The sequence below is a fragment of the Macrosteles quadrilineatus genome, unplaced genomic scaffold (genome assembly GCF_028750875.1).
Source record: "Macrosteles quadrilineatus isolate MER2022 unplaced genomic scaffold, UCM_ALF_1.0 Scaffold_7__1_contigs__length_78375512, whole genome shotgun sequence".
NCBI classification, from domain to species: Eukaryota; Metazoa; Arthropoda; class Insecta; order Hemiptera; family Cicadellidae; genus Macrosteles; species Macrosteles quadrilineatus.
The window spans coordinates 15,357,964-15,383,011 of record NW_026542600.1 but is presented as its reverse complement, the minus strand read 5'-3'; the positions used below and the strand labels follow the sequence as shown (position 1 = coordinate 15,383,011).

General features: G+C 36.3%; 1 protein-coding gene across 1 annotated transcript; it reads left to right on the top strand.

Moving 5' to 3' along the window:
- The first annotated feature begins 464 nt into the window (after positions 1 to 464).
- On the top strand, positions 465 to 22,052 carry LOC128998445 (peroxisomal membrane protein 11C). The gene is made up of 4 exons (XM_054424574.1): positions 465 to 999; positions 4,135 to 4,313; positions 13,953 to 14,021; positions 20,983 to 22,052. The coding sequence occupies exons 1-4, from the start codon at positions 784 to 786 to the stop codon at positions 21,188 to 21,190; spliced, it is 672 nt and encodes a 223-aa protein (XP_054280549.1). The 5' UTR covers positions 465 to 783; the 3' UTR covers positions 21,191 to 22,052.
- Positions 22,053 to 25,048: the final 2,996 nt, after the last annotated feature.

The window sequence follows — 25,048 nt, the reverse complement described above, 5'->3', positions numbered from 1 at the left end:
GACTGAGTGAGAACTAGAACTGAGACTGACACAGGTCAAGGTTAGTACTATATGAATATAGTAGTCAGATCCAGTTTCCATAGCGGGATTATTATCCCGAGAACGGGACTTTTAGACCAGGAGCGGGATTAAACGGGATTTTCAGCTATGACGTATATTTTTTTCTACTTAACCTCAGAGAAGTGTTAACTTTAGAGGAAAACTAACTCCAATTGATTAAACTATTGTAGTAAAATATAATAGCAATGTTTAAACAACTATTTTAACATGATACGTCAAATATTACATTTTACATTGGGGCTCACACGATAAAAAATCATGCGGGATAAAACGGGATTTTTCATAATTCAAAAGCGGGATTAAACCGGATTTCTAGATCCAGTTCCCCAGTAAGCGGGATTATTTTTTTGGTCTGTGGAAAGTGGACTGGAATGGAATGGAGGAAGTTTCCACTGATCAGTTCCAGAGATCAGCTGATCAGCTGTGTTGTGTTGTGTGTTCTGTTCGTGTTGTCGTTGTCGATTGACTCTTAACTCTTACTACACTACTTACTTGGTGTGTCCGTTGTATGGTTATTACATTTCAGTACTTATTCAAGTGGCATATAGTTAAACCTACCCTATCAGACGGATAAAAAAGATAAGTCGTCGGTGATCATTGAATAGGCTATGTAGTTTTTATGGCCGAGCTTGAGAATTCGTGCCGTCTTTTCTGACCTAACCTCAAAACTCCGTAGGTTCCCACTGTTTCCAGTGTTGTATGAGGTAATATTATAAAATCAAAATGCTGAAAGGCATTAACAATCAATTAGAATCTTACGACGGAAGGGATAAAATACTGAGGCTCATTGGCTACACATCATACTTAGTATCTGGTCTTACCAAAAATAGGGCTCTGTCTCGATTTGGTGATTCCGTGAGTGAATGTAGAACAATTTTAAGATTATTAGACGACTTACCAATGCTTACTCATACCCTGGCTTATGGCCTAGGAAGAAAGGTAAGTTTTTTTTGTTACTAGCAAAATGTGATGTTTTTAGGCTATAACTTGTGCATGTTTTAAGCAGTGGTGGCGATAAGAGCCCGCGGGCCCCCCTCTCCCAATAATCTTTAAAATCATTATTACATACAGTAGACTCCCTCTTATCCGGACTCCTCAGGACCTAGGCCAGTCCGGATAACGGTTTTCCGGTTAAGCCGACGTCCCCAAAAACTCATTAAAATGAACCATTTACGGTGATATTCGACTTCAATTTAGGAGAGCATTGTATTTAGACATGTGATCACTGGTCTCAAATCTTTCCTACGAGAACAGTCCTTACAGTACCGCCCACTTCCTGCCGATCTAGTACGGTGAAACCAATGTACTGATAAAAATTGTCCGGTTAAAGAGATGTCATTTCCATCGAGTGTAGTCCGGTTAAACCGATGTCCGGTTAAAAGGTGTCCGGATAAGAGGGAGTCTACTGTACCGCCTAAACTTGCACTTTAGCTTGGCACGGCATCTCCCGATGCACCAAGGCGTCACCCATCGTCATCTTCCATGATCACGTCAAAATCGTGAATATTTTCCATAGTCATGGTAGAAACATTAGCCTATCATAGTCTACCGTGATAGCAACCAATTCTATGACATTATCAGATAACAACATCATTGAATCCCGCGTTCACGGCCCAATCCCTAATATCTGCCACGACCCGTGGTGACTGGGATACCTATCATTTGTTTCGCAATCGCGGCATAAGAAACGTCATTATCGTCTTCCGCAATCACGGAAAAATATTGAACATCTCCTGCGGTCGCTGAGACATGGTCATTGTCACCCGTGGAGAAATGTTCTCGTAAATATCCGCGATCGCGGTAAAATGGTAGGCCTAATTTTTCAATTTCGTGAGCATGATCCTCGCTGACATAAAAAGCTTACTTTTATTTGGGCAGTTGTATTGAGTACTGAGAAAATTGGCTCTAGCTTGATTTTCTGACTTTGTGCTTGATCTCTCAAGCTTGTAGGCCAGGCTCTGTTTGGCTCGAAAATCATCATTATATAAAAATCAGCAGTTTTCAAAGCCTCCCGATTTGTCGGCCCATAGTGAAGCCTTTGAAGTTAATAACGAGAAATTAAATGAAATGAAAATCCTTCTTTAGCATCAGTGAAAGGATGGAATTTTATTCATTAGCTATAGTTAATAACGAGAAATTAAATGAAATGAAAATCCTTCTTTAGCATCAGTGAAAGGATGGAATTTTATTCATTAGCTATAGAGCTCTACTAGCCACCTAGGCTAATTTGCCGATTTGTTCGTTAAAAAATTTTCAAGTTCGTTTAGTTGAATCACCATTGATAGAGGGCCCTCTCTGGTGTGACCTGCCAGGGACTAGGAGGATTAACATTAATGTTTTATCCTCTTAGGCAGGGAACATTGGTTCTTCACCCAGTCCATGAGGAGAGTTGATATAACCTGCATGACCGATGACAATTCTTACTGGAGAATTTATAGTGATCGGTCAAGTAATAGTGTTGTAAACTACTTCTTCTAGTGCTCTTACAGGTTTTATCAAATTTTCTTCATAAAAACGTACGGTAATTCTCATGCTATGATAACTTAGGTAAATATTGTCATGATAGGGGGCCTGTGTGGCTGAGCCTGTCGCACATTCACGGGCCCGTGTCCCAGTAAAATTTCCCGAAAAATCCCGATCAAGGCTCACAGGCCCCCCTAGCTCACAGGCCACCTCGCACCGCGGGACCTGCGGGCCCACTATCGCCACCTCTGGTTTTAAGACCGTTATATCTTAAGCCTACCTTAAACTTATTTGGCAATTGCAACACTGAAGCTTGTGACCGGTAATGCATGGTATGTTAATTAGTATTGGGTTAATTGGTCAGGCCTTGGTTTCATTATAAGATATTTTTGTTAGGCTATCTTGGTTTCACCACAATCTGTTGATTGGGGAACTGTCATGCTTTTTGACTTTGGTCCATGAGCCTCAATTCAATCCACGGTAACACCATTTTACAAAGACATACGAACATAGACTAAGCTATAAGTTAGTAAGTGCCAGCGATTCTTCTTCAGGATAGTCTGGGATCATTGCTGTTATGTTAGTAGCACACATATCATTGCAACAAATCATTAAGAAAATTGGCCTCCACTCTTATTGCAAGCCATCCCATCCACGGTAAAATAAAACTGATTACCTAACCAAAATTAAGGGCACAAAGCCATTTTGAATAGGCCCAACGTATTTTAGGTTAGTGAGCAGTAGGAATTATAAAGCGGTGTCCAGTCAAGGAGAGCTAGAACAGTAGCTTTTGTATGTTTTTAAGCTGTAATCTTAAAATAATTGTCAGTTATTTCTGTAAGATGTATCTATTTCACAGTACCGTACTTACCCATGAGATCCATGTTGTCGTCCGCTCCATTACATTCCATTGGTCAAACCGAGCCAGCTACTTGAGCCATAGCGGACAATGCCTGTTGCTCAGCTAAATCTTTTGATTTATTGGTCTTTTTCTGATGGTTTTAGTTAACCCGGGTCCGGTTTAACAGAGTGCTGTTGAATGGGGTTTCACTGTACGCTTACTAAGTACTAGGTCTATGATGTAGGCTATGTTTATTATGATCAACTTACTGGTACCGTACTTCAAAATGCCTTTGAACCGTACCGGTAAGGTACTTAAGTTAGTACCGTAAGTGTTAGGTTAAAACGCCTAAGTATTTAAATTTTGTATATGTAGGTTTATACTGCGAGCAGTTTTGTCAATAATGCTGATTGTGTACTGGTACACAGCTTAACTAGGTGAAGTTTTTAGAAGGTCTGTTTGTCTTTAGCCTAACTTTTGTAATGCAATATTAGGCCTAATTATTTATTGCTCTTTAAAAAGTCTATAGGTCTACCGGCACTTGCCTAATATCAAGGGTTATTCTTTTAGTTTTGAATTGCAAAATATGTTAAACATGATTAATGGACACATGGTTGTTAAACATGGTGCCCTTTATCTATACAATTTAGTAGCAGAGATAGAGCTTATATTAATCATAGCAAACAAAAATTTTAAAAATCAATATGTACCCTAATTATTGTAAAAAAATCATTCCCAAAAATGTCAACAAAAATGTTTAATTATTCCAGGAACCTGATATGCACATGCAAGTGTGTGGGGTAGTCGTGAACATACTAGACCAGTTGTACTATCCACTGGAACATGTCGCTTGGGCTGCGGACAGAGGACTCATATCTCTACGCAGCGACCACTGGTGGACTGCTAGCAACGCTTGTTGGGCATTCTCTCTCTACTTCAGCATAGCAAGGTAGCCGCTGTTGATGTTTAAAATCAGGCAAAATCATATTATGCTTTTAGCGTTTCACTCGATAAAATAAATGTAGGTCTAAGAAGTATGAATAGCCTAGCTTAATTTAACATTACTGAAATCAAATAGGAAGTCATCTTATGTTTAATATGCAAACTCCTATATTATGATACGAGTAAGGTTTGTGCACACAATTCTGTCAAAACAGTTATAACAATTTCCTCTAAAATTTTAAAAATTTCTTAGTGTCAGGCTAAAACTAATATTTACAAGTAAGTGCTAGGGTCTGTTTTGGGAAAATTCGTGTTTTGTCAAAAGCTTTATAATATGAAGCATTAATAGTTTTAACATTAACCAATGGATTGCCAAGTAGCCATAGTGATTTTACAAAAATATAAACAATGAAATTGTTACATAACAAACCATCTAGAGACAGTAAACTAGCAAATAACCAAAAACTAGTACGAAGTAATAGACCTTTTCAGATGAATACCATTGAGCATATAATATACTCAATGTGTATTTTTATGGTATTGATGTGTTTTTTGTTGGCTCTGTCAGTTGTGCGTACATGTTTGTTTACAACCGTTTTTTATGGCTTAAGATGTAAAATTGTGAACAAACTGTTGTATAAACAGCACCAACACTTGTGTATGATAGAATGTTTTTGTATGATTTGTTCTATTACATATTTTAGATAGTATGTAATACTGATCATGGCTTTGCTCAGAAAGTGGTAAAAGAATCATTATAGATGTGATCTGAAAACAAACTGATATTTAAGCCGACTAACCTATTTTTAATAGTGGCTAATGACCAATATAAAATATGTTTACATACCGGTACCTTAATTACGTCATCAATCCTAAATTTTTAGTCTGGGCGACTAGTTTTGAAACAACGGTTGCATCATCAAGCCAACGCTTCATTAAATTATTGGAGCACAATGTCGTTGTCAATACAAAAATAGTCAACACATAGCACACACGAACACGGGTACAATACGAATACAATTACATAAAATAATGAGCGGCCAGCCATAAAACGCACGGTGACGGACGGTAGTAGCCGACCATGGTAGTTGTAGTCAACGGCTAGTGACCATTGACCCCCCCCTCCTTCCCCAAAAAAGATTGTTTCTTTGGAAACATAAATAAATATGAAAGCATTTACACCTGAAATTTTGATATATAAATAATTTTTTCCCTTTTTTATAAATCTAACATTGGAAAACAAAACCTAAGAAAACTATATACAGTAGACCCTCTCAATTTCATCTAGTTTTATCATTTTGAAAGTATATTAATTTTATGCCAAATATCAGTAGCCAAGTTGAAAAGAGTTCTCATAATACAGTAGACCCCCTCTTAACCGACCCTAATGAGACCGGACCTAGGTCGGATAACTCAAACTTTCGGTTAAAACGGGCAATCCCTAAAATCATAACATAATGAAGTGCTATTCATTTGGAATTATATAATCTTTATTTTGAAGTCATACTTGTATTATTTATAAAATAAACTACTCTTATCTCCTTTTTCGTATTGATAGAAAAGTAAAAATAAACACAAAACATGATTAAGCCAAATAGGCCTACTTTCAGTGGAATATACAGGGTGATTACTGGGAAACGCATGTTTTTGACTTTCGTAGTACACAAGGAATATCGTTCGGCGACGGCCAGAAGTTGTTGCGATGTGTAGGGGGAAGTGTGCAGTTTCAATTTTTGCCAAGATGTGGGACCTTGAGCATCGTATGTTTGTCATGCGACGATATTACGCAAATGGTGAATCAGTCACTCAGACTCGGCGAGACTTTCATACACATTTTAACATTGCACGGCTTGGCGCTACCCCTGATCGTAACACGATATTGCGTTGGATACATAATGTAAAACTCAATTAGATCTCTGCTTAAGAGAAAACCTCCTGGACTGGCAAGGACAGTTAGTACCCCTGAGACAGTTGAAAGAGTGCGCCTTGCAACAGCTCAGAGAGTCCTAGCCGCAAAGCAGTGACTCCAGTGATTCCACAACTGTACCTAGACATGTTGGAAGAATATTTCTTGCCGGAACTGCGCCATCAACGTGTCGAGATACGTAATGACATATGGTTCCAACAAGATGGGGCAACAGTCCATACAGCTCGCATTAGAATGGAATTCCTTCGGCGAACATTACCTAAAAGAGTTATCCCACGTTTTGGTGGTGTCACTTGGCCGAGCACTTGTCACTCACCAGGTCTTAAAATTCCAGATTTCTTTCTATGGGTATTTTTTAAATCTGGAGTTTACATAAACAAACCAAAAACAATACAGGCACTTTAAGAAGCTATTCGCCAGGAAATCAACGCCATTCCTAGAGATATGTTAGTAAAATTCCGTAGAAAGTTTTAAGGAACACCTTCAACGCTGTATCAAAGCAGAAGGCGACCCGTAAAATTATCAATGTTCTCTAACCACCACGTTAGAAATGTAATTTTTTGAATGCTAAATTGCAAGTAATTTTATTCTGAAATTGCATATTATGTACACTGTTTTTCCACTCATAAATACATTTTTTGCTCTGAATTACCTGAGTACTCGTTATTTGAAAAACATGCGTTTCTCGGTAATCACCCTGTATTATAGTACTAGGCAAGAGTCAATAAAAATTCCTATTTTAATAACTTTAGTACTGTAATGTATTATAGATGCTTTCCAAATCCATCGTAATATAGTACAGAACCTTTTGTCGAAATTAAAGATACAAGCAACCATTTTGTTACAAGACAGGATGTTTATTTATAGCCTCTCATTGGAGGCTCGAGGCACAAAAACTATCTTGACCTTGGAGTTGTTAACCCCCCTTCTCTGCCCTCTTACAAGTTGCTTTGTTTGTTTACTCCAGCGATAAGATAATCAGTTCTCAAAATGAACACACTTTACGATGCTATAAATTTCTTGCAAAGATAACAAACTGACAATATCGTATGCTATATTTTTGTGATCAATACAAAATAACTTATTCTTAGTCCTATCCTGTGGAGATAAGCGTATGGTTCAGTTCTCATAGCCCAGCATGGGTGGCGGTTAAAGCGAACTGCTCTCAAAGCAAGGTCGCTTAAAACAAACTGTAATTATTTTACGATCGAAGGTGGATAATCCGATTATCGGTTAATACGAGGTTGGTTAAGAGGGGGTCTACTGTAATAACTACACGTTGGTAGTTATTTATAAAACACTGATTGGTAGTTATATAACTTAGCAGGTTTTACTGAAAATGAAATTCGTGAATCAACTCCCATCTATAAAACCCAGCCTCCCTTAAAAATTTTTCAAAGTCGTCCGGTTGTAGAAGGATTTGCCGCTGACATGTCAGCGTTGCCCGGGGTGTGCCCGATTGTGATGTCGTTCATAGCGTGTAATGGTCACAATCTTCGGGGAGGCTCCTTCTGTGCACCCCACCTTGTTGTGCCTTTCACCTAAACAATAGAGAAGCAGGCTGTGAGTTGAATGTGAGGTGGCGGGGAGACCGTCTTCAGCATTGTCCTACACCCAAATATCTTGGTGTCATACTGGACGCACACTGACATTTAAGGTACATTGTATTGCGACAAGAGGTAAAGTCTCAGCGAAGAATAATATCATCAGGAAGCTCACCAGCAGATGCTGGGGTGCTAACCCTAACGTCCTCATAACCTCAGCTTTAGCGCTCAGTGTGTCGGCTGCGGAGTACGCTGCACCAGTATGGAATGCATCGTCACATGCAAAAAAGGTTGACATTGAAGTCAATGACATGGCTCGTATTGTAACTGGGTATTTGAAACCAACCCCAGTAAACAAACTCTATCCTATCATAGGGATTGCCCCTTCATCAATCCAATGTGATGTCGCTGCCGACGCAGAAAGCACTAAGCAAGAGACGGACCCTCGTCACCCATTACACGGCCACCAACCTGCAGAGCGACGGCTTCGGTCCAGAAAGAGCTTTATATCACGGACGGACGCGAGTCCTGGATGGATCACTCTCAAGCAATCGGGTGGCAAGGTGGGCGGCCACGTTGACTAACCCTCCCATACCAGCCAGGGAGGAACTGGCTCCTGGTCGAGGCCTTAATTACACGGTGTGGAAGACCCTAAATCGAATTAGGGCCGAGGTACCAAAATGCAAGAGAAACATGCAGAAATGGGGTCTCTTATCAGACGAAGAAAATATGTTTTGCGCGTGTGGTGCTGTTCAGGATCCTGGCCATCTGCTGATCTGCCCACGCCTAGACCAGTCTTGAACATTAAATGATCTTTTACATGTGAATGACAAAGCCATATCGGTAGCTAATTTTTGGAAAAGCGAAGTCTGATTTCCGGACATGGAAAGTAAGTCCCTTAAAAATTAGCCCCTACTAAAATAACTCCAATCCTCCCAGTTTGAATACAAAATAAATTCCTCTCGAGCAAAAAGAACCTAACAATTAGAATCTAATGTTGTTTAAAATTGGACATTCTGCCACAAAATAGAACACTTTTGCCTTTATTTAAATTACAAAGGGAGCAAATCCCATTTCCATCCCTCCATGGTGTAATATATGGATATTTTAACCCCGGTCTTACAAGTGCTTTAAGTAGTGTTAAGAAATAGTTCAGTGAGTACGAACATTTCTCATTGCTTATAATTTAAGTCAATCAGCTGAGCACTAGCTTTACTCAGTCAGCAATGACCTGTCACCATCAAGCTCGTGGAGCACGTACCGGTTTTGATATCACGCTTCTTTTTTTTTATTTAACAGGGTTAAGCCAAAACCATGAAGCACTACATAAGTCTAATTATTGTACACCCCAGACAGTTGTTTTATTGATATAACCTACAAAATCAGGCATCCGATGAATGCCAATAGTCAGCAAGGTGTCCTCAGACTTGTGTTTATCAAAACCGATTTTAAAATCTCAAAACCGTTGGAGATTCGGTTCGCCATCAAACAAGCCCATCCAATGGAAATGTTTCCTGAATCGTCCATGACCAGTTATCAGCTATATTGTTAATTTGATTCTCCATTATTGTCACAGGGGCAGAATTTGCAGATCTCTCCATTGCTTCATTTCCTTCAATGCCTGAGTGTCCGGGCACCCAGTAAAGCATAATCATTCCTCCTACCTAATTCAGACACATAGGCAATACAGTCTCACATGAGCTTTGAATTGAATTTGTATGAATTGAGTGCTTTTAAGGTAGCTTGACTATAAATGTAGATTTTAATTGTTTTGTTCCTAATCTCTTTGCTAAGATTTTCTCAAGCGCAAACTTTAGATAGCAGTGACCTCCGCCTGAAAAGCTGTCTTGTGAACTCTCATAGCAAGGCTTACACTAGTACCTTCTCTTTTCCAAAGCACACCTGCACTGGTGCCCCCTTGTTTAATCATAAAACCATCAGTAAAGCATTCTAAATCGTTTGCGGGGATAGGCCTCTTTCCATCAGTCAGCATTGACCTACTGTGGTCAAGGTCGAAGAGCAAGTACTGGTCTCAATCTCGCGCTTTCAACGCTTGTCCTACACAAAAATTCTGCCTCTATCATGTTCAACCACTGTTGTAAGCTGCACCACCTCACGCTCCCCCTGCGGTTCCCACGAATTAAAATATATCTCATACCAAGTAATTTCTAAAGTGTAATACAACCAACAGTTTTAAAATAATTTCTCTCAACAAAATTTTAGGCAAACAATTGGTTACATTGAAGACATTATTTTATTTAAATATATTTTGACCTAATGTGAATAAATGCAATTTTCCAAAATTTGTATCTAAATACTAAACGTAGTTTTCTGCGTTTGCAGGCAATTTAAGCAACTTTTAAAAGGACCTTGTTGAACAGCTCCTAACTGTGCACTTTCATAGCAACCCCATACCTGTGCACTGTAACAAAAAATCGATCTAATGATAGAATTAAAACAAATATATTTTGAACTAAAATAATCTGTCTTACAATTAAATAATCTTAACCATTGATTACTTCATAGCAAATTTTTCTATCCTTGGTTCCTCCTTAAAATGTGCTTCTCAGGGCCCCGCGCTTTCCAGGTTTGTATGTCATAAACACATTCCAAATGTGTTATCTTCTTCATAGAAGCTTAAGCAGTGTGGGTGCTTCCTCTTGTATCATAACCCAGTGCCATCCCTATGAATTAAGTTATTTTGATTGGTTGATGATATGTTTGAGTTTTCCCCTGTCCTACTATAGAAATGAGCTGCTATAATTGAGAGAGAGAGAGTGATAATAAAGAGTCTGCTGAACATCCTGAGTCAGTCACCATGACACCATCAACCTACACAGTAAAATTGGCTTACTCTTCAAATAAGTCACTTAAAAGCTGAGGGTCTAACTATTTAGGCTGACCAAATCAGGCCTGTCATGTTCTTCAACAAGTCTCTCTTCTGTTGTGGATGTCTAGTTAGGATGCTTTCCCTCTCTGATAGCTTAGTGGTTCAGATGCAGATCTGTTGAGTACCCAAGAAACCATGCCGTGGGCAAGCTCTCTAAAACAAAGCGGTGAAATTCATGCAGAGGTCCAGTTAGTAGTTCTGTTGTCATTTGATTATGCCCATGAACAAGGCACTTCAACAAAACATTTCTCCAGCACTCATATGATAAGAAGGGGCCACTAAACAGGGGGGGGGGTTACAGTGATCCAAGCAGTGACTGCCAGCTGTTCCAAGATGCTGGTACACAAATCTCTGCTAGAGAAATCACTGAAATCAGCTCTAAGGCAGTTTATTGACTGCTATGTGTAGACTTGCTGCATTTGGTTATTACTCTAGTTAGGGTTCTCGCATGTGAAGTTATAAGGTAGAGGTACTTCTACGTAAAAAAAATCATTCTGTCCTAAGGGCATGCTGATTGTGAGGAAGTCATAGTGGATGATTACCGGACTTATATTTATGGTGTCCGTTCAATTCCATAAAAATCCCTCCCTTCCCTCCTTCCCCATTACATTTCGGCAGTAGTATTATAACACTGTAAATCTCCGAATGTTAAAAACAAAAACGAATATTATCAATAAGATTCAGATGCAAAGTTCGAACTTATTCATAGTTCAGATAAACACATTTTTATTATTAATTAAAATTACAAATTAGGTACTCATGATATTTAGATTACATCTCAACATTGCCATGACAAGAGGTTATTGGATCTTAGTTGGAATTTGTAAGGAAGTGTGTGGTCTAGGCGTGTGCGTCTTGGTGACAGTTAGGGTTGCCACTTTTGGTTTGGGAAAAATCGGGACGCCCCCCCCTCCCCTGATTAACATGGGCGAAATCGGGACTGTCCCTACACAATCAGGACGTTTGGCAATCCTGGTCCCCAATGTGATAGTGAATCCTGTGCTGTAGAGGTTTGTAAAACAGCTGGCTTTAAGTGTAAAGTGGCCCAGATCATTTATTTATTTATTTATTTATTTCCCAACGGTTTACACCAGTTTACAAGAATGTATACAATATTGAAAGATGGCAAAATACATGCAACAGTGAGTGGTAACAGCAAGAACATAAAATTAATGAACAACAATTAACAAGTAACACGTAAATGATTCTATATAATAACAATCTTGAATAACAATAACAATAGCAATAACAAAAATAACAAAATAGACAAGGAAATACGATCATTGTATTTGTCTTGAGAAATATATGGTCAAGGCGTATTGATGTGTTGTGAATCACTCGTGTAGGTTTGTCGATGCGTCGTGATGCCTCAGTTAGAATGTTTAAATATGTTTTTATAAATAAATCTATGTTGAGTATGTCAATGTTAGATTCCCCAAGATAACATTTAGGTCTATAATCCTTTTTAATATTAAATAAAAATTCTCCAAGATCATGTAGGAACGTTACAGTCAAATGTTTTGTGAATTACAAATAGGTTGAAGTGTTGAAAAGTGTAGTGAAATACCGTAAACATCTCCAATAGTAATTTCAGTAGCCGTAGCAGACAAACGAAATGTTTGTTTTCATAAACAATAACCCCATCGTTCTGTTTGCGATAAGTAGAAGTTTGATAAAGGTCAAAGCCCTCCAGGGCAGCCGCCCCCTCCCCTCCAGACAGCCAGCATTCTGTAAAGACCATAAGGTCAGTAGCCTATCTGAAATGTACTTGTTTAAGTGAGAAATCATTTCTTCAGAGTGTTTGTTGTAACTCCTTATATATTTGGTGAGTTGGTGGTTCAGTCGGTAGCGTAACGGACTTCAGGCCCAAGGTAGCAATGTTGTAGGTTCGGATCCTGGTCACTGCTGCGACTTTTTTTTCCAGTACAGTTCACCCTTGTACTGCACTGGCTCACCCCTTGCTTTGCTGGATACATTCCACGCACAGATCCGTAGTCCTGTACGTGTGCAATCCGTGTTAAGCTTACTATCTGTCTACTATTCTACCTTAAGCGTCTAGTCTACTTTAAGGTTATCAAGATTTCATAAAGTTCCTTACTTGTGAAATGTAGTCCTATGATGAGGCTTTCGTAATGAGCGCAAACTGTGTGTTTTCTTCTGCTTTATTAACCTGAAATCTGTTGCAAAATATTTAGGACTTATTTCAAAGATTGGGTAAGCTACAGGCCACACACACAAGTGCCACACACACTTCAAGTGCCATATGTGCAGTGAAGTGAGTGTTTTTGGTGGTGCCTCTAAAGGGCCACACAACCAGTGGGAGGAAGTGCCAACTGCCAAGCAATATTATCTCGTCAATTTACGTTTTTCTTTTGGTCTAGAGTATTTATCACTGTATCGTTTTCATTTAAAAATATTTTATCCTTGTTATTAATTTATAAAATCTTTATCAATTGTTGTTACTCTTTGTTCTTGTTTTTGGATAGTTCTTAATAATATATTTCTTTCAATTAATTGTGTTCTTTGTTATTGATTCTTGAATATTGATTGATCATCTTTTTAAATACAGTAGAGTCCCGCAAATTGGCGTAATTTGGACTGGAAGGGTGCCGAGTTTGTGAAATGCCAGGTTATCAGGAACTAGGGTTAAAAATAAGGACAATACAATTTTTAAGCTTTTTAACCTCCTTTTTTTATATTACAAGTCAGTAAAAAGTCATCAGATATAGTACAAAAAGTCCTTGGTACGAGTTGTGAATGATTTTACTTGAGCTGGCTTGAGTCCATGTTTAGCTCGACTCAAATAATCACTAATTTTCTGAGCCAGGTGATGGCCGAGTTATCCAGACTGCCGGGTTATCGAGTCCCGAGTTTGCGGGACTCTACTGTATTAATTGTCTTGTTAAACCCACTTGTAAAGTGGTGTCTGCCGTTTAATAAAATGAAATGAAGGCCCAAAATATTTAAAGTAGCTTTACACAAGTATTTTATTTTAATTTTAGAGCAATTTTCTTCATACCAAATCACAACAATTGGTGAGGAGTAACATAAAAATAAGTATTGACGTCGCTAAAGATGTCAACTGATTGTAATAAATTCACTAACAGCTGATAGTCTTGCAAAATTAGCAAACTTCAAAGTTAGTTTTGCATGTTAACAAACTTTGTATGGAAATTTAATTCAAAGTTTTTAGTAGACTATTCTCCACTTTTTTAATTCAAATAAAATTGTCTAATATTCAATTTTTGTCAGATAATATACTAAAATGTGTTTGTGATTTTTTAGGTCACTGAGGTACCTGAGTCTACTACATAATCACTCAAAACATTTTGATTTATCAGATGCCAACATGAGGTTAGTAGTCAACTAATTAACTCTATTCAAACGTTTGTATTGACTCACATTCATAAAGTAATGCACTAGAATTCTATTTTGTATTTTGAATCTTTTTTTGTTTTTGGCTTGAATGTTTTTATTTTATGTGCAATGTTTCAACCAAGTATTCAATGCAATGTAAATTATTATCATTGAACAGTATGATGGTTCATAGAGTAGTTTATTTGGACTTTATAATTCTGGTTATTATTTTTCATATATCTTGTCTATGAGTATTAGCCATACTTTTTTTACCGTTTTTATCCTCATCATTGGCAGCAGGTGGGTTAAAGTAATGGGAAAACACATAACATTTTTGGGAGGTTATTGATTCCCCTGATACTGAGGGAAAGTTAAAAATTTAAAAAATGAGTTATTTAAACGTTGGTTTATGCCACTTTTTTATATGAACTGTTTTATTCATAATGTAAATTGTCTTAATTGTCCCTTTGTTCATATTAATTGTCCTCAACACTTGCATACTTTGCAGAAATATTTTAAACAGAATTTATAATTCATTAGCATCACTGAACAACAACACTTTAGAGAAACAATAGTATATTAATTAAGTAACACCTCGAATACGAGCTGCACGACCAGCCGGATGAACATAAACTCAATCAATCAATCAATCAAATCTTTTCTTTTAGTCAGACAATATACATTGTATTACAAACGTCAACTTCAAATACTTCTAAATATAAACAATAAAATAATGCAAATGAAAGTACAAAACTGGTACTATAACACTGATAACACATGAAAGTAATAAATACAGAGCAGGTGGAGTATAAAACTTTTTTTTTAAATTGGGCTGTTCAAAAATTTCAGCAACAGAGTAACATGCGCGTTCTAAAAGGTATTCTTTTAACTTAGTTTTGAATTTTGCTTCTGACGTTAAGGATTGTAGATTGGCTGGACGTTTGTTAAGCAGTTTTGGCCCGAGATTTTGAGGTAATGATGCAGCTAATTCCAATCTATGAGAGGTTTGTCTTTTTTTCCAATTCAAAACTTCTTTATTCCGTAACATGTAAATTGTTTACAAAGAATAGAGTCAGACCTAACCTAAATTATACATATTATTAATATCTAAAAATACATCCCACAGTTGAGTTTTCAGCTCTTAGAATTTGATTTCATTTAAATGATTTAGTATTTCATCTTCTAGGAATATTGTTGGACTTATTCTATTTTTTGCTTTTTTTGTTGAAAAAGATACAAAATTTGATTTCCTGGAGTTAAATAGCAGATTTTTACTATTTAAAAAGTCTTTAATCAGAGATAAGCCAACGTAGGATGATATTTCTATGTGCTGGCTGAGAAAATGACGTTGGTATCATCTGCATAAAGACACACTTTTCTATTTGTCCCCCATCATTCTAGGTAGCCCCTTTAGGTACGGTAACGGTAACATGGAAACAGTAAAAGTCCCTATGATGGTGTCTTTGCCTGGTATTAAATTATGAACATCTGCACCGGTTACTATTGTTGTTGATTCAAAACTATAATAACTTCTTGATCACGTCATTCGCCTATTGGGTCTGATGATGATTGGAGTGTCCAATCAAAATCGATCACCACTTACCATCTTTTGTATATTTACCGTCTTGTGAGTAACAGTATAAGCGTAAATATATGTTTTAAGTGTTATAAGACGTATCTTTATTTACTTTCTGTAAAACTATAATGTAATAAAATTTCAATGATATATACCTATCGAAGGTAACGTTAGAATTTCAAAAGATTTTAAAAAAATTTGGCAAGATGTTCTTCTGTACACATCTGCCATAATACGAACGGCTCTTTTTTGCAATCTAAAAACGCGTAAAAATGTGTCGCAGACCCCCAGAGAATAATTCCGTACCTTAATCTTGACTCGATGGGTGAAAAATAAATTAATCGCATAAGTAATAGATTTTGATATTTTGCGAATCTATTCATTAAAAATCACAGCGTATCAACATAAACGGGTATTTGGTGAGTCGGTGGCTCAGTCGGTAGGGTCACAGACTTTGGGTCCAAGGCAGTGATGTCGTGGGTTCGAATCCTGGTCATTGCCGAAAACATTTTATCAGTACAGTTCACCTTTGTACTGTACCGGCTCACCCCTTGCTTTGCTGGATACGTTCCACGCACGGGCAGTAAGTCTACGTGGACGGACAAATTCAAGGTTAAAAGAGGCCACCAACCTCTATTTAATAAAACCAAAACAAACAAACAATGTGAGGTGTCCAAGAAAAAGTGTTATCAAATTCAATCCTAGATATTTAACTTCTGTTTCTAAAAGGGTAACTCAAATTCGTTCATAAACATTACTGGGCTGGCCTCAGAATGGTTGGCTTTTGAAAAATGTATACAGCTTGATTTGCTTGGATTTACGTGTACATTATTGCTATTAAAGTATTTATAAAGTATATAGTATTAAATTAGTAAAGTATATATACTTTGTATTTATAAAGTTTATATTAAATTATTATTAAACTCTACAAATCACTAGATAGATACTGTAATCACTTATTTGACTGATTATATTGTGTTAATAGTCAACAAATCCGACTCAGCGCTTGTTGTGGCAATAGTTAAACAACTGTTTGGACAGAGTCCCAAACACCCTATATCTATTTATTGCATTAGAACCTGACTGGCTGTGATTGGTAGAATTGTTCCATGCAGTTTATATGGGAGTTTGGACTCATATCTACCGAGCCCCTGTGTACTACCCGTTGCAAGTACATGCTGCATCCATTATCACATTGACCCTGCTAATGTTGATGTATATTAAAATTCATGAATCACATTTATATTCATTATTATTATTTTTACTATTGTCTTGAAAATGGTCGCCACTGATCCTCACTTCATGACTATAGAAACATGGTTATAAATAGTAATATTTGTGGATGTGAGTTTAACCCTTAAACGTATTTTGACGTATCTAGTATGCCATAGTATTTCATGGCACCGTAGCCACGCCTCTGGTGCAACGGTAGTTCGTTGAATCACACGTGAAGTAGTAAGCCCATAGAACAGTTCCACTCAAAACTGTTACATTATGATTCCATTGGAACAGTCAAGAACAGCTCGAACTTTGGTATCCCATAGTGCTGGTATACAAGTGGTGGCAGACGACTCCCAAGGTTACTGTTCTGCCACTTACTCTAAACTTTTCTGGAACAGTTAGGTTGTAGTGTGAGTTGCAAGTACAATACGACGTACCTTTTCTCAACTTGCACTGAAACAGCCGCTCTGTTCTGGTTTCTAAGAAATGTTACTAATAGTCTGGGCGTCAACTAGGGGGACCTGGAAATTTGGTTGGAAAAGGTTTTTTGACTGATTCTGACTCAGTCTTTTGCACGCGGCTGTGCCATTCCCCTAGTCTTCTGCTCAGGGGCACATTTTTTCCCACGCTCAAACGTAGCAATATAGAATTCAGGAATGCCAAATATAAACTATCAATTACATGTAACTGGCAGAGACCCAGTAACACTTCTAATACACATTAGAACATAACACATTTGTACAGCAATTGTAGCACACTATGGGTCTTCCTACTGCATGAGCACTGTAGTTCGTGATGGCGAGGGAGGAAAGGAGAGAGGAAGGGGACGAGAAATTGAATTTGCTCTAGACACAAGCGACTGGTGCTAGACACCACATAAGTGTACCATTAAATATATCCTCTGTTTCTTACTTATCTGTGGTATCAAATCAAAACAAAATAGATAGTCGGTATGGTAATTCATTAAGTTTAATTACTTATCCAAACTGATTGATACATTGAACATTGCCTCCAAGCTTCCTTTGTAAATAAATAGAATTTAGAATTAACTATTAATATATGGTTTGATAAAATATATTTTACTCCAATTATCATTAATAGATTCTTAGACACTTATTAAACAGTTTTTTTTCAACTTCTTGAAATTTGATCTATTGATAATTACAGTTTTCTCAGTAAAATATTCTCAAGAAAAGAATTCAATTGTTTTAGTTATAACCTAATTTGATGTTAATATAACTGACACCATTCTGTACATTTATAAATGCACATTTTAAGTAAAATAATTTTGATTCATCGATTGAAATAGTAGTTTACACAACGATTGCGTAAAGATAGTGTTAACACTAGTAGAAAATTAAAAAATAATAAAATAAATAAAATAAAAAACTTCTACGAGTGTCGTTAACACTATTTACGGAAAGTAAATAAAAGAAACGTCTTATAACACTTAAAACACTATTTACGTGAGTTGAATGCACTACTTTACCTACCACAGTGTTTTATTTACTAAAAATCAATTCTCATAACTTCCAAGAGAGGTCATTTCGTTTTCGTTTATAACCTCTCATGGCCACTGGCAGTGATGCAATGAAACATTGTACCGAACAACATTGCAGCGCTCAACAATTAAATTGGCCTGAACAGCTGATTAGTTGAAGTTTGAATCATTACACTTTTACTTCTTCTCTCTCAATCCTTGAACCTCATTGGTCGGTTACCTGTGTTGTTATAAGTAAAACTATGCTGTTATGAAAGTAAACAATGCTGTTATGAGAAACCTTTCAATTCTAAGAACTGAACTGAAACGGCTACTTAAAAAAACAGTCGTAGGTAATAGTATATTTCGTACCGTACCTAGGGCCGAAAATGAGGTTTTGTCGGCTTGAGATAGTTTTTAAGTTCGAGACGAAGTCGAGAACTTAAATCGATCGAGAGCTGCAAAACCATTTCGGTTCCTGGTACGAACACTATTTTTCACCACACTATACCCCATTACCACTATTCACCACTATAATAATGCACACTGATAGTCAACACAACTACAACTATAAGGTTATGTGAAGAAATAATTTGAGGAATCAGCAAAAATAAAAAAATAAATAGTTGCTAGGCAACGGTGACAATAACACAATTCTATTGCAATGCTATGGATTTTGATTGTGTATTTAAAATGCATTCATGTTTTAAGTAAGTAAGCGGACAGCTGATTTTGCGGCCCCGGGCTGTAAAAACCTGCTCGGTCCCCAAATTACTATGACAGCTGGCATGGCCAGCAAAACTTAACTTTCAGCCACAAATTAACGTATGTAATACAGCCAAAAACATCACAGTGTGGTGAAAATTATATTACATTGTTACAACAACAAGAAACAGACATTCGTAAAGACATTGTAACAAGTTTAAATGTCTAAGGGTTTAGTCAAATGAAAAATTTGTTTGTTTAAACTTTTCACTATCTGTTATGGTTGTCATAGTTAGCAGTCAGTAATAACTAAAAATTAAAGATATAGTGTACCAAGGTCAAAACTAACATTACAAAGACCTTACCTCCCTTGTGTTGTGTGATGATGTTATGCATACTAACCAATTATCCTGGAAAAGCATTAAAAACTCATAGGTGCTCGGTAATTTGAAACTTTCCTTTAAAATGGAAGATCAATTTACAGACTCACTGACTTATGCTTAAAACGTGCAAAAGTAAGCTTCTTAACACAATCTTTATATTAAATAGAAACACTCATAAAAATTTTCTTAAATCCATATGGGAGGATTTTTATACTAAACTGTGGTCTACAAAGTGACTAACTCTGGGTTGGGTGACTGCTTATGAAGGAATGTATTGTTGTAAGGATTTGAATGGATTTTACTAACATTTTATATAAAAATCTTAATTTACTTATGAAATTTATTGTAACTTAGGGAAAAAATATATTTAGTGCTTGCAGTTTATATTTCTATGTTAAAAATGTTTCACAACATTTGTGTATTAAGATATAAACTAATTGTATATAAACTGTACAAATTTCCATAGAGAAAAACAAATATATCAACACTTTATCATTTTCACGGGATAATTTTAGAAGGATAAGATACTACACATACCAGGTATATTTCATACATTTTTAACTGCATAAAATATTACAAGATATAACTGTTTCCACAGGTGAAAAAAATCATAGATTTCATGCAAAGAGTGAAAGAATATATTATTTTTTACCCAGTAATACAAATTTATTGTATATGAGAATAAATAGTTGAAGCAAAAACACTACTTATGCTAGGAATTAGTAAATTAGCATGTTTTACCATACTGCAGCAAAAACTACTGTGGGGCTACAGTAACAGTTCAGTGTCAGTGGCTACAGTTCAGGGGCTACAGTGTCAGTTTATTTTTAGTGAGTCGGTGGCTCAGTCGGTAGCGTCACGGCCCAAGGCAGCGATGTCGTGGATTCGGATCCTGGTCACTGCCACTAAAATTTATCAGTACAGTTCTAGTTCACCTTTGTACTGTACCGGCTCACTCCTTGCTTTGCTGTAAACGATCCACGCTCGGGCGCTTAGTCTATGTGGACGGGCAAAAACAAGGTTAAAAGAGGCCGCCAACCTCTAAAAAAAACCTATTTTTCTCCCTAGGGGAAAACAATCAAATGGAGACGATGTTGTTCCTATAGCTGTCAAATTTTTCCGTTTATTTTGCCAAAGGAAAAAGTCACTATTGATAAAAAATATTATTGCATCGTAACAAAATGTTTTTGTTCAATTCTTATGTAATATTGTATGTCTCACTACAATTACCTCAACATTCACCCTTTATTGCATTCAGTAAAATTTGAGTTATTATTCTGTTGGTGAAGCAATACATGTTCCTTCTACATAATAATAACAGCTGTTTGTATACACTACCAAAAAAGACGTAAATGATTTTGTGAGCTAATTTATAAAGGTAAAATAATTTATAAAATATAATTTTAAATTATTTAGTTTAATGAATGGTACAGTATGACAAAAAATTTAGTTCATGACCAAAGTGTACTTTTGACCGTTGTTAATTGTTGAGCTATTGTCGAAAAAAATCACTTTAGCACTTAATGATGAAATATACTATCACTATCTACTAAATATCACTATACTATCACTACTAAATAACGTTATTTCCAGAGAGGAATTCAAAAAGAACCAAAGACTACAGCTGAGAGAGTTGATGTCTGGAGTCAGATCAGCATGTGACTTAGCAATGGCAATACACTGGATGCCCGACGGATTCTTGTGGGCTGGCACATTGAAGGAATGGCACATCGGAGCTCTAGGAACGCTGTCTACCGTCCTGAGCTTAGTTCAAAGCTGCAAGTCCTTACAGGAGTTGTGATTACTTATACCAAGAGTAAGAAACAGTCACTAGTTGTTTAACCCTAAGTAATATGCAGTTCTTGTGTAAGGATTGTTGACAAGAGTTATCCTGTAAAGCAGTATCTACTGAGGAACATTTGCTAAGTAAAGGCATTTTTGATTTGATATGAAGGAGTGTAAGGAACAAGGCCACTTCCTTGAAGAACAATTAGTTGTTTAAAGTTTAGTTTACTTTAGTTATACCTCTCCATTTTGGGACCTGTTGGTAGCCTGTTTTTGGGATACAATTGTACCCATTTTGTGATATCCTCACTAACTTCACAGCAGACAAAAAAGTGATAAGATATATTTATATGTTTATATTAATAATGTAAGACTAAATTACTTAAGATGTTGTCAAATTAGTAGTGCAAGTTTCGGTGTTAAAACACCATTGTCAGCTTCAGATACTTGATATAATGTTGACCCCTTTTAACTTCCTCAGTGATAAACACAATATGAACCAATTAAAAAGACCAAAAAACATATTAAACATTTTAAAAACAGACCTATTCTGACAAAAGAAAGACTGACCGCACAGGTAGTATAGCAGACAGAATAATTTGACAACATTTTTTTGAGCTGTGACGGGATCACGCAAGTCATTTAGTCTTATTTTATGTCTAACAGCTCAGGCGCTACAAAGATGGATTCTAATTTATGTCTATATTTATTCACAAGACATTTTTATTTGGGTTTTGTATGTGTATTTTGCCCTGTTTACCATTTATGTAATTTTATAACTGCATTTTTGCTATACCACAATGATGCTATTTAAAGCTGATAATTTTATACCTACTATTGTTATTGAGGTGAATCAATAAATATATATTTTACATTAATTGATTGTTATTTTTGTTTATTTGTGCCAACGTCAATCACACCAGTCTTACTGTAGCGTACATAATTCTCAACACAGGCTACAGTGGCTGATGATATATGTCAGTAACTTCTATTTATTTCAACATCCTAAGAACCTATTGCTACCTTTGTCACCGTATAACAACTATTTACTATATTTTCTTCTCAATCCTAGGGTGGTTTTGACGTTATATATTTTAGAGAACCCTCAAACTTAGGTTACATAAATGGTGAAATAAGTTTTATGAGGAAAAAGCAATTTGCTTAGAATACATTTAGGTAGGAGGAATGTATACACAACTAAATTACCTAAGAAAAGATTTCCAGGCAGTTAAAAGAACACAAAATAAGTTCACAACACAATAAACTTGACATTTTGCCCCTACAAGGGGCTTGTATTTAATTTACATTATGCCTTTTTTATGCTTGTTATTTTGGAAATTATATTGTTTTCTTGTGTTGTAACTATGCTTATCTATGTTTCTAGTAAATGTTGAAATTACTTTTTACATGGAACACTGACGAAGAAGAACTGACATTGTTTCGTTGCATCAATGTCAGTGGCAATTAGAGGTTATAAACAAAAACATAACCTCTCTTAGAAGTTATTAATAGTGATTTTTAGTAATTAAAACACCGTCGTAGCGTAGGTAAAGTAGTGTACGCAACTCGCGTAAATAGTGTTAACGACACTCGTAGAAGTTTTTAAGGCACTCGCCAAGGCTCGTACCTTAAATTTTCTACTTGAGTTGTTAACACTATCTTTACGCAATCGTTGCATAAACTACTATTACAGTAACCATCACACACAAATTTAAGCATTGATCTTATTGAATTTTTTTGAAAATGTGAAATTTTTTGGAGGTTGACATTTGTTGTTCCTCTATATACTTCAAGACAATACCCAATATGTGGGTATGGACCATTGAAAAATAAATTGACTGCAATGTTTTGATGTCACAAAAAGAGGACAATCCCTTCAGAACAAAGACTCCTGATCTTTTGAACAGACCTCATTTACATGACCAAGATCCAGTAGAATATCAAGGAACTTTGACTTTTCAGCAAGATCAACAGTTTTGAGACAGTGTGTTGGTCCTGTATTATTCCTTGAATTAACATTTTTACAAGAGAATTTGATCATTTTGGTTTTATTTTTGTTAGGTAAAAAGTTCAAGTTACTCATCCTTTCATTAACATCACACAAGGTTCACACGAGCGACATATCTAGCGTACTAGGTAAGCAGGACTAGAAAGCGGACCACAGGATCAAATGGAGCCGTTCACACGAGCGTACGGCAATGGAGCCGCGATCAAGCTTGGCGTTGCACACCATTGCCAGACTCCGCTTCCCAGCCAAGTGTCGCAACTGTCGCGGCTAGCTAGTCAATAGCTCTAGCGGCATTGCAGTTAACAATATGAGAACGTTCACACGAGCGGTCGGTCGTCGCGCTGCAGCTCGCATACTTGCCTTTGCTTTCATTGTGCGCCAGTGATGGATCCGAGTTGGTTTGATATCGATATTTTCATCGAATCGGTGAAGAAACAGCTGTGCCTTTGGAACACAGCTCTTTCGGAACATCAAGATAAAATGAATAAGACATTAAGATAAATAAATCGCTTATAGACTGGTACAAGTACGCAAGTAATAGAAACAGTTATCATGGTTAAAGTAATAAAATATTACCTTGTGGTTTCAATTTTATATTTTTTTGGCTTCCATTTGAATTGACTTCCATTGCAATAGCTTTATTGATTGAAATAAAATTAGCAATGTTCAAATTGCATACAACTTTTAGGTAAATTGTATTACATGACCAACAATAAACTGTTTCTTAAAATAATTTTTAATTGCCCTATATCCTCTTAACAATAATGTTTTTTTACCAAACTTTTATAATAGTTTAATAGATGATTTGTTACCTGAATTTTATTATCTAATGCAAATTTAGTTAATGTTTTTTACAAAACTTTGATAATAGTTTAATAGATGATTTGTTACCTGAATTTCATTATTCTAATGCAAATTTAGTTAAGAAAAACTTTGATAATTGTTTAAAATATCATTACAACAAAAACATTGGTCACTTACCATCGATACAAGAACATCATTTATTGATAGCAAAACATCGATGTATCGAAAAAATCGTTTATCAAAGTAAATTTATTTACGTCACACTTGCAATATAGTCGGTTGACTCGTCGCTCGTGTGAACTTGTGTGTCGCGAGGAAGGCTAGTCAATGTCAGTCAGCTAGATGAACCGCTCGTGTGAACCCTGCCTTACTTCATACTAGAGATCATTGTTCAAAAACATTACACATTGTACTGCTACTAGCTATGCAGAAATACCTATGGGACGTATAGTCTGGTCATGGTATTTATGGTACGTTGTGAAAGAAAAGAAAATTGACGCTCCCGCGAGAATCATGTTCTGTAGTCAGATCCAAGGCTGTAAATATTCGCACAATGCGGCAGAGGGTGTTCATCAGTTTCCATAGTAATAATGACTGAATTTGAAGAAACATAGCTTGCAAAACAGTGTGTTTCAGACTTACAGCACTGAACGTAGTCCTTGATAGTCTCATAAAGACTTCTATTAATTCGATGATCTATCTCGTTTAGTCACAATAGTCAATCATTATTTTCACAAAACGTTTACAAAACCAGCAGAGGTGAAAATAGTCATACGGTGAAATAGTCATAAACAATTAAAATACATTACAACTAAAAAAACAATATACTAAGCTAAGAAATTCTATTGATTTGATACTATTAGGTAGTTTGTTATACATCTTTTTCCCTAAGTACTGTGGAAAGGTTTCAATTGAGGCAATTCTATGAATGGGCAGCTGTAAATCGTTTCGATGTGTTAAATAATTGACTACAGTTTTCATTCAAATAAAAGTCTAGACTTTTTTAAATTAAAAGTAAAGTTTGCAGAATATAAATTGATGGGAGTGTTAGTATTTTTTATT